The sequence below is a fragment of the Pogona vitticeps genome, chromosome 7 (genome assembly GCF_051106095.1).
Source record: "Pogona vitticeps strain Pit_001003342236 chromosome 7, PviZW2.1, whole genome shotgun sequence".
Taxonomy (NCBI): Eukaryota; Metazoa; Chordata; class Lepidosauria; order Squamata; family Agamidae; genus Pogona; species Pogona vitticeps.
The window spans coordinates 13,004,683-13,016,790 of record NC_135789.1 but is presented as its reverse complement, the minus strand read 5'-3'; the positions used below and the strand labels follow the sequence as shown (position 1 = coordinate 13,016,790).

Genomic DNA, 12,108 nt, shown 5'->3' with positions numbered 1-12,108 from the left:
TACTCCTACCAGGTCTGGAAGGTGAGAACCGCAGGTTTGGACCCCTGAAGACTAGTAACTTAAAAGAACCAGCCCCTTAAGGGCGCCCCCAAGGGGACCCCCCATGCGGGGTTGGGGCTGGGGCAATGACGTCGCAGGACGTCATCAAGGCCCCGCCTCACCTGCCGGAGCGCCGTTCCTCGCCGGCGGAGGAGGCGGCGGCGGCGGTCCCTCTTCCGCCCCCGAAGGTATCCCGGCCGGGCCTCGCCTCCTCGGCGCCTCCCCCCTGGGAAAGCACGCTCTCTCGCGAGACGTGCCTCTTCCCGCGGGAGCCTCCCCAGTTCTCGCGGGGCTCTGGGTCCCTTCCTCAGGAGACGGCCCTGCCCTTCGAAGGGCAAAGCGAAGGAAAGAGGCGTGCGTTCTAGGAAATCTCGCGAGAGGGAGGAGGAATTCGGCGAAGCTCCCTTCAGTCATGGCTCTGCTCTCACCTTCGAGCCCCGTCCCCCGGGTCTCAAGAGATCTCGCGAGATCTCGCACGAGGTTTCCTTTTCCTCTCACGCCGGCCTTTTCAAAGCTCCCGTTCCTCTCTCGTCCCTCCCTTTCCCTTCTCCACCAAGGATCACACAGGACCAACTCTCGCGGGATTACGTAATCACGCCAAGGACTGGTTGCCCTGGCAACGGCGTCACCCTGACTTCCGGGCCTGCTCCTTCGTCCCAATTAGCCATTAAATGGGGACGGGGTAGCAGAAATCATGATTACAAATTATATATATATCATTAGACGGCATAATACACATAATATTATACTCCCCCACCCCCCACTGGCGCTGCAAAAGGCTCCTGCACTCAGATGTTTTCAGCCCTCAAGGAAGCCTCCCCCGTGTAATGATGGGTCATCTATAACGTCAAAGCTCAGACCAAGTGGAAGGCGCAGGGCGCGCAAGCGAGCAGATGGGCTGCGTTGGGCGAGCTCCCCACCCCACGTAGGAGACCCAGGAGGGACCGACTCACTCTGGCATAGCAGCCCCACGTCATTCAGTGAGGCCTTGCCGCCAAGGGAGCCGTCGGAGAAAGCCCCGAGGGCGAGCCCCTGCCCAAGCGACGCCTGCATCCGCTCAGCCGCCTCCGCTGGTTCCTTCTCCCGGTCTTTGTTCTTACCCTAGAGAGAAAGAGAGAGATAGAAAAGGGCACCCTGTCAAGGTCCTTGAGCAACTGGACACATCGTCCCCCCTCCCAGGATGCTGCATGATTCCCAGGATCCATGAGCGCCTTGGCTTGCTTTCTGTGTTGCTCACGACACACAAGGAGGTGTTTCATGCTGGTTGGGCACTGGATCTTATCCATGAGATGCTGGAAGCAGCTAAATATTGAACATAGGATCTTTGGCAGAGCTGGTTTAGGACTACAAACCCCACCATACATACATAGGCATCCTTCAGTCTCGAGAGACTATGGTAACATGCTCTGAATCGAGGAGTGTCCTCTCCAGAGCATGAAGCCTGGGTTGCTGAAATGGTCCAATGGAAAGGTGAGAGCCAATACAACTGGTTCCAGCAACGTTGCAGGAGTTGGCAGAACGACACAAACTGCCTTCGGGACTCCAGCTCTGGATTTTGCCTCTAGGTTAACTCCTGAAGCCTTTTCCATGAGTGGATATAGCCACAAGGCAGTGGAGGTTTGAAATTGGAGTTTTCCTTCTTCTAGATGGGCTGCCTTCTACGGCTGACGAGCCCCACCTACCCGGTCTGCTCTTTAATAGCGCGGAAGTATGATCCAACCCTTAGAACTTTCCTGCCTCCAAGGTGTGTGCAAATCTAACTGGCTTTCCTATTTACCATATTAGGGCCAGAGATAGAATCAGAGAATTTGAGAATTTCGCGTGCCTAATGGCGCGCGGTCCTGGGACACGCTCATTTAAATCAGAAAGCCCCACCCCCTAGGCCATGTGGTGGGGGAGACAAAAAGAAAACCCAGGAAAAAAAACTCAGCAAAATATCCATGCAAACCCACCATCCACTGGAAAAACATAGCACACCCACCCCCCAGGGAGAGGCAGCTCAAAAAGCAAGCTTTTCCAAGCCTGGGCCTCCCACCCCTCCCCTGAAGTCCCAGCCACGTTCCTCCGAGTGGCTGCTTTAGTACAACAGAATGGGGACTCCTGCACTTCATGTGAGGAGGAGAAAGAGGCTGTTGGCCGAGCGCGCCCCAGGCCCTTCGCCGGCCAGGGTTCTCACCTTCTCCTTTTGCCACGATCCGGTGACCCGGTTACGCAGATTACTCAGGCGGCGCTTCACCTTGGTGCCCCTCTCAGCTTTGTCGCTCTTCCCACCCTCTTCCTTCCTGCCAGAGGAGAGAAACAACCACGAGGTTTGGCCCGGGGTAAAATGCTATTTGTTTTAGGATGTTTATTTCCCGCGCCTTTGGTACACCGAGCTTCCAGGGCAGCTGACAGAAGGCCTATCCCCAGGGCATTCATTAGTTGTTTAAAAATGACAGCAAATGCACACAGAAAACCCCCTCCCAAAAACTACCCTCAAAATTGATAAATAAAGGAATGTTAAAAATTGTGATTTAAGTAAATCAAAGACTCGTTCACAGATAGTACAGTATGTCCACATGGCATCTGTTCCAACCCCTCTGTGGATACTGAGAATTGTGGATAATAGTGAACCCTATTACAAGTCTTGTGTTCCAGTGATGGATCATGCTGTTCAGAAAGCCGTGGCCCTTCTTCCTAATATAGTTCCAGGTAATGATGCTGCATGCCATGGGTTGCACCCAGGTCTGATCCAAACACCATCTCTTTAATCCTGCGGGGCCAGGAGAAAACAGCACCGCCTTCCATGGCCCTCCCTGGCCACGCTTCGCCCGCCGCCACACACAGACCCACATCACTTACTCGTTTGAGAGAAATTCAAACCAGGTCACATTTTGGCACCCGTCACAGCTGCATTCAGGGGCGCCCAGGCCTTGCTTAGTGCTGTCACAGAGACACCAGAGGGAGGGGGAGAGAGATTACAAGGCAGGAGAGGAGCCACATGTGCTGGCTGCTCCCAAGCGGGTGTTTTGCGTCCTGGATCGAGGCCTGGGGCAAGACCGTGAAAAAAAGCTCAGCGGACCTAGAACCATGCCCATCTTTACTCCATGAGATCAGTGAGACGGCCAATGCTGGGTGCAGGCTGGAAGCGAGGGTGGGGATGAGAAACCGGTCAGAGAAGGTGCTCAGAGCAGGTGGGCAGCCTTTGGCAAGCCTGGAAACCTTTAGGATGCCAGAATGCTTTCCGCCTCTCCGTCTGGCATCAAGGAAGGGGATTACCTGATGGCCCAGGGGGCTGGCTCTTGCTGGGCCCCTCTTTCTCACTCTTAGGGTCCCCCTGCCAGGACCCCGACTGTCTCTCTCCTTGAGTCCCTCCTCAGGTCTCCACAGCGTCCCTGGAGACCAGAGTCGGCCGCTCGGGGCTCCTCCTGGCACCACCATGACTCTTACTGTCACAAGCCAGCCACGTTGGGGGAGTTGTCTTTCTTAAACATCCAGGAGGCCAGGAGTTTCCTCCAGCTGGGTAAAGAAACCGAGCATCCCCGGAGCAGTTCATTTCCCCAGACTCACCTGTGATACTCTGTCAGCTCCTTCAGTACCTGTTGAACCATCAGCCTGTTGGGAGAAGAGACCTGATTAGAGACTAGACTGATGGAGTGTTTATTTCTCTCCCCTCCCTTCCAGGTACTACACACCATGGGGGCAATTATTTCATTCTTGCACCACAACCTACAACAGCACAACTCAAAGAAGCTTCCCGCGAGTTTATTTCATTACCATATAAAAACTTCTGCTTTCTGTCTGCAGAGCATTTGGTTCAATAAAGTGGACTAAACAGATGTACAGGAGGGCCGTGGTATCCACGGGGGATCGGTTTCAAGCCCCCTCCCAGGGGATGAGAAAAAAGGTGGAAGGATCAAACCCTCTGCATCACCTGATCTCAGGCTCCCTCTAGTGCACCACTCTGGGAAATACACCCTGGAAATATTTCTGAGGGTTTTTTAATGTAATAGGTTCAGGCTGTGAATAAATGAATCAGCGGATACTGATCCCACGGATATGGGGGCCCTCCCGTACAGAGCCCTAGGGGCACCAAGGCCTTCAGGACCGCCAAGGTGCAAGGGCAGCAGGGAAGCACTCCCTGCCCGGGCACCTACACTTGTTCCGGACTGACACAATCCTTTTCGATCAAATCCAGCACAGGCGGCGCAATCCCTGAAATCAAAGACAGAACCGTCACTGAACTGGTTTGGGAATATCCGCTGTTTCAAGGTTCAGAACAAAGAGGTGTCTTGAACGAGCTCAGAACGCCAGTAGGCGATCCAGAATGACCCACCCTTCGCTGGACGTTCGCGCACAGAGGGGGAGAGGAAGTAATGAAGCAGAAACAGGGTTACTGACCCACAGGGCCCGGAAGCGAGACCTCCAGACTCTCAGACATCTGTTGGGAAGGGACACCGTCACTGGGGGAAGGGACGGACCGGGACCTCAGACGCGTCCCATGGCTTCTGCAGTCCTAGAAGGAGGACAAGGACGTCGGAACTGGCCGGCTGTGGCCTCTGACCACGGCCCCCTTATAGGAGGAGCACAGCTTAGGGGGGCACCTATGTTCACTGCAACCGAGGGGCATCAGATTTGGAAAAAGTTCCCTGGGGTCACCCAGTCTTACCAGCAAAGATGACTCTTGAGGGAGGCCGGTGGTCCCCCCTGCCCTGCTGCCCCCACCCACCCTTTGCCCCACAGAAAAGCAGACGCCACAGAGACTCACCACCACTGCAGCCCACCCGGGTGCCCCCTTGGGGTCCAGGCGCAAGGGTTCAAGTTCCACCGGCAGCCCAGGGATGCCGCTCCAGGTGGCTGGCCCCGTCGGGGGCAGCACGGGGGACAAAAAGGGAGGGCCGTTCTCCTTGGGGTCCACCTCCAGCTCTGTATCACTCCTGATCTCCAAGGCATCTAAGCTCAACCTGAGGGCGAGAAAGCCATGCAGAAGGAATCCTGCCACCTCCATTTTGAAACCAACAACACCTGATTTCTTCTCAGGCCCTCAAGATCAGTTGGGAGTTTTGCAACCTTGCATGCTGCCTCCGGTAGGTGTGGCTGGGAAGCGACCTGTCTGGGCCGGAGTGACTGTCAATCACTCACAGCACGAGCCAATAGCATCCTCCGGTCTCTGAATTCAAAAAGAGCCCCGGCCTCTCGGCGGAGTGAGCTCTTCCCCTCTCTAAGCATCCGTTGAAATCTGTTGCTGAAAGCAGTCATGTTTATCTGTTTGCTGTTTGATCAACTGTAAGTACTGAGACCTTTTATTTATTTATTTCTACTATTAATGTTATTAAGTGCCAGTTATAGAGAAAAGAGGTGGGCTACTCTGTGGAACTTGAGGCGATTCTGCTCCGTGCATCTCCGCACTTGTGCGGCGCAGCTAGAGGAACTGAACCAGACGTTCAAAATTCTACCACAAAATCCAACAGGCTGTGGAGGGGTATCAAAATGTTTGTCTCCAGTCTCCAGAACGTCCTGTCCTCCACTGCCCTGCTCAGCTCTTGTAAACTCAAAACCCATGGCTTCCTTGAGGGAGTCAATCCATCTCATATGCTGGTCTTCATCTTTTCCTGCTGCCTTCCACCTTTCCCAGCAGGAGGGTCTTTTCCCAGAGAAGCCTGCCTTCTCAGGATATGCCCAAAGGTGGACGGCCTCGGCTTTAACATTTTTGACCCGAGAGGGATTCCATGGAGCACACTTTCAAAAAGAGGATTGCCCTCCAAAGAGAGGCTATCCCCCCCCCCAGGATAAGGACAAGCAGAATTTGTCTAGGCCTCCCTCTCTCTCCCCCCTCCCCGTGGTCCCTCACTCGACCAGACCTCCAGCTGCCCAGCGCCTGCTCCCTTTTGACTGAAAGCCCTGCCAAGATCTGTGGGGAAGATAATTTCCCTGGGTACCTTATAAGGAGGGACACGGAGTTAAAAATAGTCCCTCCACAGCCCCATCCCACCACTCTGGCCAAGCACTCCATTCTGGTTCGCCCTCAGGCCAAACACCCTCCTTTTCATAGTTCCTCCCTCTTGGAAGCAGATTTTCTAACTCTTCTCACTTACGGGTGCCTTACATGAGATTATCAGCCACGAGAGAAGTGTTCAGGAAACCAAGAATAACCTTTGCAAGACCTTAGTGTGCTAGAGGAAAGCCCAGTCCACGAGTTAATCATGGGAAAAAAATGAACCGAAGACAAATCGTGCAGAACATGAGACTCTAGGTCACAAGCAGAAACTCCTAGGTCCCCTGAAGGGGAATCACAACAACAACAAAAACTTAGGCTCCTTTTAAGGAGAAAAGAGAGGTGGAAATATTTTAAATAAATAAACAAACAATCCTCTGCTAAACCTGAGTTGCTATCTTGTTTGGATTTAGCCTGTGCAAGACCCTGCCGGCTTAAGACGGGCAGAGCAGAAGAGGGCTAGATCCCGCTACCTGGGTGGCAAGGCAGAGCCTTAAGAACAAGGTGTGGAATACTACTACTTTGATTGAGAGCATTTTTATGCTCTGTTTGCGTGATTGGGGCTCTGCGGTCCGCTCGCTCTCTTCCCCGCCTAGACTCACCTGTCCTGGGCTTCTGTTGGAGACACCGGCATCTTCCAGTTGTGCCACCGGGAAGTGGACAGGTGGCTAACCGAACCGGGCAAGGCTGCGTCCTCACCCTCCTGCAGGTCAGCTCCAGGCAATCTTCCCTGGCTCCTGTAGCTGCAGGAACAGACGCAGGAGTCGTCCAGGAAATGGCAGGTAGCCTCCAAGCTGGGGGAAGCCCTGTTGAAGTCAGAGGCCAGGGCCCCGCAGCCTCTGGGTCCTTCTGGGGACCGTCCTTCTGGCGTCACCACCGTGCCCCCAGCAGTCTCGGTGGACTCAGCCAGCCCCAGGTCCTTGTAATACTCCGAACCCTGGAGGGCAGAGTCTATGGACAGGAGGTCTTCCGTGCTGCTGTGGACGGGATCCCGGTCTGGAGAAGAGGTGGCATCTTCCTGCCAAGGGAAGAAAGAGTTGGATACGGTGGGGGGCACCCTTCCTTACAGCCAGACAGCTTCGTTTTGCCTACTTAGGTTCAATAGTTCCTGTGTTTGGGACCTAGGAAGCTGCCTCCCGCTTTGGCCCACCAAGGCTAGGGTTGCCAACTCTGACTGGCAGCAGTGGCTGTCCGGGGTCCCCGCCTTCTCTAGAGATTCCCTCACCCTTCCCTGATGGTTTCCCATCCAAATACTAACCGGGCTTAACCCTGCTCCGCTTCCAGATCAGAGGACAGCAGCTACGTATATATCTGGGGTTGGACTACAAGATCCAGAACCCCTCACTGTTGGAGGCACCTTGGCCGGGGTTTTCGGAAACCAGAGCCCCTCAGCATCCAGACAGCCATGGTTGGGAGGCCCCTGGTTTTGAGGTCTGCTTCCAACTGGCTTGTTTTGCAGGCATGAAAGGCCTTCGGATATGGAGCGGAAGCAAGCAGCCCAGCCCAGATGTCCCGGGGCAAGCCCCGCTCACTCTGCAGCTGGGGCCGAACCAGTCGTGGCCTGACTCCCTTACCCTCTCCTCTGCCATGCTGCCGAAGAAGACCTCATCCTCGGCTATCAAGGTGTCCGGGCTGCTGCTGTAGCTCGAGGCGGAGACGGTGTGGCTCCTGGGGAAACCGCGGGCGGCTACCTTGGACTCAGACCCTGAAGGAGTAGAAGAGAAGCCAGTTAGAAGGGCAGCAGGCCAGAAAGACCCAGCAGTCAGTGGCCACAACAGTCCACAGAAGAAGCGTCCGTGGTCTTCCCCTTGCATCTCACAGCCCCCCGATGCTTGACTCCTGTATTTCATCCTCAGCTTTTATCAATCCACCAGGCTGTTTCATTCTTGCAGTTTAACAGGGCTTTTTTTTTCCTGCCAGCATGCAAAGGTGGAAGTTCATGTGAATTTCCTTCTGAATTTCCAAAGCGGTGTATTTCAACTCTGCATTCTGCTGTTACCCTTTCACAATGAACTTGGGAACCATTTTGTCCTGGCGCAGGAGAAGCAAAACACAAACCACAGAATGATGACATTTCACCTCCTCCACTGCCTGGGAAAGCTGTGCCAAGAAAACGCAGGGAGATATTTTTATGCTGGCATTTGGCAAGGTGGAAATCCTAAACACAGGCAAAGGAGTGTAATTCATATGCAATGTCATGTCGCCAAGCTAACATCTGTACAGTTCATGTGGTTTTTTTTTAAAGTTCAACTCACTACCAACAGCCTGCACGCCTTCATCTGACATGCAAAGCAGCTCAGGTCATGGAAAGTTTACCCTTTCAACCCAGCAAAGCTTTTCTGTACGTATTACGTTAACCTCTCCTTTCCTAGAATAATGTCACTCGAGAGACCCTGAACTGAACTTTTTCCTCATTTTCTTTGAACATTTCCACAGGCCCGGGTGCAAGTTCAGGCTGGGGGAATGGGTGAAAGAGAGAGAGTGTGTCACACAGACCTGTGAGGGAAGCCAGAGATGCGGCAGAAACAAGGAGGAAGGAGCCGCTGGGCTCAAACCGGGGCTGCTGACCGTCTTCAGGGTTGGCGTCTCACTTCATCACAAGTGTAAGGAACAAGGAATACGTTCCTGCTAATAATAATTATCATCTCAGAACTATAGGGCTGGAAGGGACCCCGTGGATCATCAAGTCCGACTCCTGTCAAGGAGGCACTGTGCAGGAATCAAACTCCCAACCTCTGGCTCCACAGCCAGACGCCTCAACCCCTGAGCGACTGAGCAGCTGCCAAGATGTTTTCCTCTGCCTCCGGGCTTGGGACCAATGCCAGTGGTTTTGCTACTCCAAGAGTCGCCCCCGAAGCCACCCCGAATGCTCAGTGTTTATCCTCAAACTGACCCCTTTCCCTTCAGGCGCTCCAGCCTCAACATGTGATAAATCAGACCCCATAAACAGCGGAACAAGCTGTGCGCCGGAGAGAGCTGAAGTGCCCATGGCTGGAGGGAGACCATTTTAGGCAATGTGTAAGGCCCGGCCAGGCTGAGCATGCCAGTTTCCCCACCCTACTCCACCGTCCGGGCCCCTCAACGTTCTTCTCTGGTCTGCTTGACAACCGTGAAGCCATGCCTGGTTCCTGCAGCAGTACCATGGAGAGAGACAAACTCAGCAAAAGTACGGCAAAAGCGGGAGAGGGAAAGGGGAAGAAATGCAAACATTACACCTTAATTTTACGATTCAGGAGAAAGCGCTTCTAGACTTACAAACAGAGAGGGAGGGAGAGATCTTTGGAGGGTTGTGTTATGTACTAGCAACAAGGGACAACCCTCTAATGAGAGAAAGACCAGGACTAAAAGTGCTGCCCAGAGAGCTTCCCTGGGGGAGAAACAGCCCTTTTGGAAAATCCTTAACAGCTGAGTGTCATCAAAGTTTGCAAATTAATTTGCTTCCTTCACAAATCCCAAGGTACAACCAGAGGCTTAAACAGAGATCAGGCTTTGGAGAATATTCTTCTCTATATACCTATGTATTTTACACACACCATAATAATTAGAGGCAAAAAGCTGTTTTATTTGCATTAAAACACCAGCACAGGCACCTCTTTCCTGTGAATGAAACTCACTGCTTTAACACTTCAAAAGGCAAACGCCTACTTGCTGTGCATTAGCCGACAGATGATTAGGATTAGCTAGTGACATCTGGTATTGCCCAGGACATTTATGTATCTAACACTTTGAAGGTTCGTGACCAGTGATGCTACAAATACAACCGTCACTTTCTGTATCCCTTTTCACTTGGTCCTCATACCCCTCCCACCGCAGCCAAGTTGTTTATGTTGTTATTTGTTTTCAATTCATGCCAATCTTGTGGATTAACGGCCTTCAAAAGATCCGATTCTTGACAGCCCTTCCCGGCTCCTGCAAACCCAAGGCTGTGGCTTCCTTTATTGGGCTGCTGTAAGTCAGAAATGGAAGGCAGGATAGCTCAGTGGTTAAGGTCTCGAACCAAGCATTTGCAGCGGTTGTTGAGCCACATCTTCTCGGGCAGGAGGCATTTCTTCAAGTTTGAGATGGTGAACAGGGAAGGAGCAGCCGATCTGTCTTCAAATATCTGAATGGCTTCATGTGGAAGATGACGTGAGCTTCCCCCTCCCCGTGGCTCCCTGAGAGTGAAATGGTTCATGGTTTTGTATACCTTGGTTCAGGCCTCAATCCTAAGGGAGACCGCAGCCAAGAAATCAGAAGAAGGCTGAGGCTCAGAAGGGTGACAATGAAGGAACTAGAAAAGATTGTCAAGTGCAAGGATGTGTCCTTGGAGACCAAAGCTAAGATCATCCACACTTCTGTATTCCTAACAACTATGCAAAAGATGGACAGAGAAAAAAGCCAGTAGGAAAAAATTTGATTTGTTTGAAATACGGTGCTGGAGGAGAGCTTTGCAGGTATTCTCGACTGCCAGAAAGACAAAGTGGGTCCTGGAGCAAATCAAGCCTGAACTATATCTGGAGGCAAAAATGGACGAAACAGAGCCTATCCTACTTTGAGCACCTCACGAGAAGGTAGGATTCGCTGGAAAAGACCATCATTCTAGGGAAGGAGGGAGGCAGCAGGAAAAGAGGAAGACTAAACGCGAGATGGACAGACTCCCTAAAGGAAACCACAACTTTTGAGTTTGGAAGAGCTGAGCAGGACTGTTGAGGAGAAGACCGCTTGGAGGTGGCCGATTCATAGCGTTGGAGGTTCAAAACAAAAACACCCAGAAGGAATGATCCCAAGCAGTTTTAAAGACATCCGACCCCACAGAGAATTTCCTCCACCACCTCTCTTGTGTCTCATTGATTCATACACCTTCCTCCCTTTGCTCCCAGACATTAAGCAGATTCTGCTCTGTCGCCTGACACACACCCTGATGGAACCATAAAAGGTGATGGCTGCAGAACGCGGGCCAGATGGATGATGGTTCTCGTTCCCCAGGTCTCAAGCATGGGGAGGCCGGTCACAAGAAAGGCCACCCGGAAAAAGGAGCAAGGAGGTTGTGTGAAACCAGAAAAGAGATACCTGTGATGCTTCACCCCAGCATGAACCAGTGAAAGAAGGATCCAAGGTTTTGAGGTCTCAGAGGTACAGAAAACACAGTGGAAGCGAGCGAGAGAAGGGCCCGATCTTGGAAGTAACAAGTTGCAGAATTAACGAGGAACATCATGGGATGACAGCGGTTGTAATGTACGTGTAACCAAGTCACATTTCAATACGGTTGTAATGAGGAGGAATAAAGTTCCTTTATTGCTGTAACCACCAAGGGTTTCTAGTTATTTTTCCTTCTTATTTTAAATGGAATTTTCAGGGACTGCTTGAGAGGAGTTATTCCATCTTTAATGCAGTTCTTGTAGCAATCCCAAGTCTTTCCACCGCCTCCAAAAGTAATTGAAAACTATAAGCAATTTAACCAGCAACTTTATACACCACAAACAGCAGCATCAATTAATTACTTTTCAAACAATATGATGAGAATCAGGAATGAACTACTTTTTTAGAAATAAAAAAGGACTGTGTGGGGAAGCTACCCGGCCAACAGACTGTGGCCCTTCTAACCCTTTTTCCTATTTGTGGCTCCACCATGGACTCCCCAAGCTTAACAAGCACACAGTGGTCGGCTTTTGAAGAAGGAACTGTGTTAAATCTGTCTCGGCACATGCCACAAAGACACAACCACAATGAAAAAGTAAAAGTCTTGTGGCACTTGAGAGACCACGCTTGAGAGACCAAGCGTGAAATAAATCTGTGCCTATTTAAAAATAATCATGTGCCATCAAGTTAATCAATTCTGATTAAGCCATTTCAAGAAATGGCTTGCCATTCTCTTCTTGCGTGGCTGCACTGGGACCATACACCTTGCCCAAAGTCACACAGGCTGGCTTTCCTCCCAGGAGGCACAGTAGGGATTCGAACTCCCAGCCTCTGCCTAACTCATTGAGCTATACAGGCAGCTTAATAACAGTGTGCTTATCAAGTCAATTTGCCCCACTGAGATTTTTTTGCAGAGTTTTCCAGGTAGAGAAGACTCAGAAGTGGTTTCCCCTTCCTTTCTGGGGGGGGGGTCCTCT

General features: G+C 51.9%; 1 protein-coding gene across 7 annotated transcripts in view; it reads right to left on the bottom strand.

Moving 5' to 3' along the window:
• ARHGEF18 (Rho/Rac guanine nucleotide exchange factor 18) overlaps positions 1 to 12,108 on the bottom strand; it is a 41,209-nt gene that overhangs the window by 23,889 nt on the left and 5,212 nt on the right. For 2 of the 7 annotated variants that reach the window (XM_072977893.2, XM_078379026.1), the window contains exons 2-10: positions 7,588 to 7,718; positions 6,616 to 7,031; positions 4,787 to 4,982; positions 4,420 to 4,534; positions 4,176 to 4,233; positions 3,589 to 3,633; positions 2,881 to 2,961; positions 2,216 to 2,321; positions 993 to 1,140 (exon numbers count right to left, since the gene is read on the bottom strand). In XM_072977893.2, coding sequence (XP_072833994.2) covers positions 993 to 1,140; positions 2,216 to 2,321; positions 2,881 to 2,961; positions 3,589 to 3,633; positions 4,176 to 4,233; positions 4,420 to 4,534; positions 4,787 to 4,982; positions 6,616 to 7,031; positions 7,588 to 7,602 — 1,180 coding nt within the window. In that variant the 5' untranslated portion in view covers positions 7,603 to 7,718. Of the gene's footprint in view, positions 1 to 161; positions 861 to 992; positions 1,141 to 2,215; positions 2,322 to 2,880; positions 2,962 to 3,588; positions 3,634 to 4,175; positions 4,234 to 4,419; positions 4,535 to 4,786; positions 4,983 to 6,615; positions 7,032 to 7,587; positions 7,719 to 12,108 lie in introns of those variants that run through there. The other 5 variants (XM_078379027.1, XM_072977895.2, XM_072977894.2 and 2 more) reach the window with 5 other exon arrangements.